Source organism: Amblyomma americanum, chromosome 1 (assembly GCF_052857255.1).
Source record: "Amblyomma americanum isolate KBUSLIRL-KWMA chromosome 1, ASM5285725v1, whole genome shotgun sequence".
Classification (NCBI taxonomy): domain Eukaryota; kingdom Metazoa; phylum Arthropoda; class Arachnida; order Ixodida; family Ixodidae; genus Amblyomma; species Amblyomma americanum.
The window spans coordinates 9,302,545-9,308,628 of NC_135497.1; the positions used below are offsets into that span (position 1 = coordinate 9,302,545).

Genomic DNA, 6,084 nt, shown 5'->3' on the forward strand with positions numbered 1-6,084 from the left:
GAGGTTTCCGTGGGAACTCGCCCCTTCTGCGCGCTAACTTTGTAAAAAGTGCTTTGCCAGCATAAGCGTGTTTTGTTTATATATCTGTGGCACAGAGGTGACCGCGGAAACCCGCCCCTTCTGCGCGCTAACTTTGTAGAAAGTGCTTTGCCAGCATAAGCGTGTTTTATTTATAAATATATCTGTGGCACAGAGGTGACTGCGGGAACCCGCCCCTTCTGCGCGCTAACTTTGTAGAAAGTGCTTTGCCAGCATAAGCGTGTTTTATTTATATGGCACAGAGGTTTCCGTGGGAACTCGCCCCATCTGCGCACAAACATTGTAGAAAGTGCTTTGCCAGCATAAGCGTGTGTTGTTTATATATCTGTGGCACAGAGGTGACCGCGGGAACCCGCCCCTTCTGCGCGCTAACTTTGTAGAAAGTGCTTTGCCAGCACTGTAAAAAAAAATCCGTCAAAATGACGGGAAATACCTTGGCAGCTCTATTTCCAAGCATTTGACCGTTAAAATGATGGCACCCCGTCATTTTAAAATGACGGTGCTTTTTCATCATTTTGATGTTTTTCTTGTCAATCTGAAATACAACTGAACCGTCAATTTGATTACATTTGACCATCAAAATGACGGCAGAACATCATTTCTAAATGACAGTTTTTCCATCATTTTGACGTCTTTCTTGTCAATCTGAAATACAACTGAACCGTCAATTTGATGACATTTGACCATCAAAGTGACAGCAGAACATCATTTCTAAATGACAGTTTTTCCATCATTTTGATGTTTTTCTTGTCAATGTGAAATACAGTCAAACTGTCAATTTGATAGCATTTGACCGTAGCAGTTACAGCAAGATGTCATTTCTAAATGACAATGTTTTTTCCTGACTTCGATGTCATTTTTATCGATTTGAAAATATAGCCAAACTGTAATTATACCACTGATTGTCTGCGATGGCAAGCTGTGAATTTTAAAACTGTTTTTATGACTTCAAGACTTTTTACAAATTTGAAATTATCTATAACTGTCAGTACAGTATTTGGCCATCAAGGTAATAGCAGGCTGTAATTTCGAAATGACTATGCTTTTAACCATTCCAAAATTTGGCTTGTCAACATGAAATGCAACTGTGTTGTCAGTATGATGGCCCAACACGACAAGTCTCAACATAATTCTGTGTCAATATATAGTGTGGTGAACCTGACCACATGAAAGTCACTTGCAGTGGGCAGTACCTCATAAACCATGCAACAAAAACAAATTTACATTTCTACTTGCACATTTATTCATAAATTGAAGTGCATTCAGCAGGCTCAGCAACTTTGGTGCGATTCCGCAGGCCCTGCCTTTGCCACGCCCTTTCGTTGGGTTGCTCTGCCCAAGGTACCTGGAAACAAAACGAGGATAGAATAAATCCATGCTCCATAAACTGTGCCAATCACATACTCTGCCTACACGCGTGAAATGCCATGAATGTGTGAACTGCACTACCTTCTGCAACACACAGTATTACGAAATTGAAAGACGAGATTAAAATCAGGTAGCAACAAATGTGAGCACACTAGTAGTGCGCTTAAATAGCTACATATACATGCACTAACAATAGATGATGTACCTAAATGTAACCATTATTATAACTCGTAAAAACAGCCCACAATTGCACATACACACCGTATAGTATTTCTAGTAACAATAGGTGCTCATCATGTACAGGAACCATACACAGAGTCTAGAAACCATAACTATGCAAGAGCATTTTGCTGCATTTCAGTGTTTTCAGCTATCAGCCGCAAACATAGGTCAGTATTGATGTAACACCCTGATGTCCAGGTATAGGCTGCAATTGCACATGTGGCAACCATGCATACATTTAAAAACCTCATTATCATGCCTCATCATCTTACCATTTGCACAATGCTCATTCTAATTTCTGTGCCCTTGGCCACAAATAAGCGGAATTTCACACCTGAAATCTTCTGAGCAATCAACAAACCTGTCACGATGATGAATGTCTTAATTTTTTTTCTTTTACACTGCAACTGTTGACACAAAGGGCGGCCAACTTCTCAGGTGCCAACATAGCAGACTTCACGATGGCTCTTTCACCTGTCCATTTCAAGTACTGAGCAATTCTGGACAAATATGGGATCACAGCATAATTTTTTTTGAAAGGGGCTAATAACCCTGCCAGCCCCTAAAAGATCACCAGGTGAAAGGGGAAAGTGCCATGTAATGGTTGTGACAGTACCTGTGAAGCTGTCCTGCCTATGTGTCACGTCTCCCGTTTCAATGCAAAATGAAATCTGACATTCATCATTGCAAAAGGTTTGTTGAGTGCCCAGAAGGTGAGGTAGAGAGCTCTACTTTCTCGGGGCTGATTGTACACAGGCTACAGCGAGCACTGCATCAATGGTAACAAGGGAACCTGAGGCCTGTAAAAGTGCAGAGAGGCATCCGGCAACTTGCCACATGTGTGGACGCAACCCATAGTCAGACACACTGTAATGTTGCACTAGGACATTAGCCAGTGGACACGATACATAGTAGAGCGACTTAAAATAACTGCATTTACACTTAATCCTCGCTCCTATTTTTCCTGACGTTGGTACTTATAAAAGTGCTGCACACATTACATTTAGCAATAATTGACAGTCGCCCGTCCTATCTGGTTCTTCGTTCTAGCCCCTTTCTTGCAGTAGCCAACCAAAAAAATAAGCAAAACACTGAAAAGTGTTATCTAGATGCACTCACAGGACACGTGACCAAGTTTAGGCAATGCAAACTGCCAGCCTGGTGCATTCATCACATGACAATGATCAAATCCGCAATTCTGCAAGTGTCAGAATACCAGAACTGGGTGCAATTTAAAATTAAAAGTCCGGCCTTCATCTCGCAATTGCCAGAGCTAGCCAATGTGCAAGGCTTGTTAGCATGTACTGCTGGAAAGCAGCACTATGTCAATAATCTTACCATTCTACTTTCTAAAGACGCCTGTGACTGGCAAATCACCATACAGGTGTGCCAAAAAAGCAACACGGTGCTGTGCCAGAGAACGAAGAAATGCACGAGAGGAATGTATGCGACGACATCAGAATTTCAGGGGAACAGGGCAGAACTGATCATTTGCAGGCACTGGCTAAGGAGGGCGAGTGCCTTTCCTCAGGAAAAAGAAGCCTGCTGCTCACACTATTGCCTTGGATTCCGATTGCTTATCAAACGCATCATCCACATTCACTCATTTACCTCTGCAAAAGCTCCATGGTGAGGGGGCAGTCGGGAGGGTACGCAACGTTGAACACAAAGAAGGCACCAAGGAGGAGGCCCATGGCCTTCTCAAGACTTCTTGTAGAATCCACTGCAACGATGATCTTCTTTATGTCCCCCATGCTTGATCCTGCAAGGAAAAAAAATTAGTCACACGCAAACGCTACCCACTAAAGGGGTGATCTAATAATTCGAGTAACTCTATGGCCTTCGATGTGTACACTGAGAGAAGCCGAATTCAAATGTACTCGTAAAGAGCCATACTGGGTCTTGTTGCTAGGCCTTATGGTACCCTGGCAGTAGACAGACACACATGCAACATGCCCTACCTTATCAGTGCTTTACACGCCACTAATTATATCTGTTGAAGACGCTTGCTTCATGTAAACATACTACATAGAACTTGTCTATGGAAAAAGCTTTACAAATATTGCACGACAAAAAAGAATTAACTTTGTCGACAGAATACTTCGTTTTTTTTTAAATAATGGGGAATAGTGATGAGGTAACGAAACTTGGGCAAGCACCGAGGCAACTTTTCAAAGGCCCTCCATTTTGTACCTAGCCTGCCATGACATTGATGAGAAAAGCCAAGCTCAGCTTCGTTCATGCTTTCTAGCAGAACGTCATGCTTTTGGCAAGTCAAAAGGCCGCACATTAGTCTCGATGAACTCTGGCATATCACCTTATAGTGCGGAGATTGCCCCACCCTCCCCACTTATCAACAGTACTGCTACTGAGTTCCAAATTTTTTGTACACTCTAATAAGAATGGAAAACTACTGGCCAAACTTGCACATTGTTATCATGTTTAATTATTAAACAAACTGTACATACATAAGATGAAGCAGCAATTAAGCCTTTCAACAAGGGCTAGCCTCATTCCTAAGTTTTGAATATGTCCTACTAAGTAGAGTGAAGTTACACAAAATCAGGTTACATCGTAGAATAATAAAATACACTGTACAAGCCATGTTTTGAGCCAAAGTTCTATAAATGACAAATACATACCAATCACAGCAAGGTGAGGAGTTGTTGGCAGTCCTTCCAGCCCCCCTTCAGCTGCATGCTGGGAATTCACAAGCCACATGTTATTAGACTCCAGAGAAAACATCAGTGATCAGATACATGCATCTCAATAATAAATCATAACCATACTTCCAACGATCCTGCTGTCATCAAGGCACTTTCTACACCGCGGGTACAGTATCATTTCAGCAGAAATGGATGAAAATGCGGTATAAAATTACAAGACTACAAATTTACTTGATTCAATAATTCCCAGCTAATGGATACGCCAGTCGAAAGACATTTTTGGCCCTTGTTTGAGGCTTATAGGCAATAAGCTATAAAAATGAATAGAATTTATTTGGAAATAACTATTGCTGAAATAATTAGGCCCATATCTTAATGCTATACAAGAATGAAACTGCACACTATCAGTACACGAACTAAACACTGAGCTGCCCCATCGCCACCGGACACCAACGTATGGGGCTCGGTGTGCCAGGAAGCGAGGAACAACAAAAAAGAGAGAGCGTAAGAAATAAAACAGAAAAAAGCTGATCAGTGCACGAAAAGTAGTCTGCTTTTTATTGACGAATACTTTTACGAACCTACTACAGTAGTGCCGACACCATGAATTCAAGGGAGCTGCAGATGGCCAGCATGGTAGTCATAGCACATGTCTTGGCCTGAATTACAACTGAAAATGTAAAAAATGGTTTTTACGACTATTTTTACTGCCCATTAAGCCCATTCATAAGGTGTTCTGCATTTAAACAGAGGCGCATGGCGCGCTAGAGCTCGACCAACTCGATTTCGATCCTTGGCCCGCGTAGCAGTAATCGTAACCGAAAGTCAGGCTCGATCGCGATTGTATGTGCCCGCATGATAGAGATACTATAAACGACTTTCTTCGACTTTCTTCAATTAACGTGCGCCAATGCTCTTCGTACGCTTCAGTGTTCCTCACAGGAAGTTTTTTTTTTACACGTGGGCGCACGCAGCCCCTGAAAATCGCTGCACGTGGCTGAACCATGAGGCCGCGATTCACGCTTTACGTAGAAGCACGTCTATGAACGGCAATCTCGGGCCCACGGCCATCGGTGCGTGTATACATTACGCGTGAGAACTAGCGTGCTCCTCGTAGCTATGTGCCGCACAGAACGCGTACTGCACGAACGAAGCATATAAGCAGAACACTTACCTCTACCCGCTGCAGTTGATTTTCGGCTGCAGCCCATACGTTCCTTGATTGCGTCTTCGCGGCCTTCCAACGCGTCGCACACAAAAAGGCAAAATGGCGCAAAATGCCGAACGCACACCCGGGCAGAAGCAGCGCGCACAAAGAAAAGCGAGAGGGAACCACGACAACCGGACTCCTTCCTTGACAGCGGGGGCCGGAAGCGCGCGTTGAGCGACGTCTCACATGACGTACCCCTACGCGCCAGCCAATAGAGTTTCTCGTTTTGTGTTGCGCTCTCCGTCTCTTTCTCCTCGCCCGCTCGTTCACGGCGAAGTCTCCGTCTTTCCCGTTTGACGCCGGCGGCTCGTCAAAATAGATAAAAAAGTGGCCGTCAAAATGACGGTTTGTTTTTACAGTGAGCATAAGCGTGTTTTATTTATATGGCACAGAGGTTTCCGTGGGAACTCGCCCCTTCTGCGCACTAACTTTGTAGAAAGTGCTTTGCCAGCATAAGCGTGCTTTGTTTATATATCTGTGGAACAGAGGTGACCGCGGGAACCCGCCCCTTCTGCACGCTAAATTTGTAGAAAGTACTTTGCCAGCATAAGCGTGTTTTATTTATATGGCACAGAGGTT

The 6,084-nt window shown here is 43.5% G+C and overlaps 1 protein-coding gene across 3 annotated transcripts; it reads right to left on the reverse strand.

Moving 5' to 3' along the window:
- Nucleotides 1-442: 442 nt before the first annotated feature.
- LOC144109835 (uncharacterized) lies at nt 443-5,863 on the reverse strand. Of its 3 annotated transcripts, none has more exons than XR_013309635.1 (4): nt 5,470-5,863; nt 4,272-4,329; nt 3,241-3,391; nt 443-1,384 (listed from the first exon to the last, which is right to left on the reverse strand). XR_013309635.1 is itself a non-coding variant. In XM_077642623.1 (4 exons), the coding sequence occupies exons 2-4, from the start codon at nt 4,372-4,374 to the stop codon at nt 1,234-1,236; spliced, it is 405 nt and encodes a 134-aa protein (XP_077498749.1). In that variant the 5' UTR covers nt 4,375-4,965; nt 5,470-5,863; the 3' UTR covers nt 443-1,233. The 3 variants fall into 3 exon arrangements, 2 of the variants coding, with proteins under 2 accessions (XP_077498749.1, XP_077498743.1); XM_077642623.1 differs by having other exon boundaries at nt 4,272-4,965; XM_077642617.1 differs by having other exon boundaries at nt 4,272-5,863.
- Nucleotides 5,864-6,084: the final 221 nt, after the last annotated feature.

Coding starts and splice junctions, on each gene's coding strand:
- LOC144109835 (XM_077642623.1), bottom strand. CDS start 4,374: ATGTTTTCTCTGGAGTCTAATAACATGTGGCTTGTGAATTCCCAGCAT. Junction 3,392..4,271: donor TCCTCACCTTGCTGTGATTG/GTATGTATTTGT, acceptor TTTTCCTTGCAG/GATCAAGCATGGGGGACATA. Junction 1,385..3,240: donor ACCATGGAGCTTTTGCAGAG/GTAAATGAGTGA, acceptor TTTTGTTTCCAG/GTACCTTGGGCAGAGCAACC.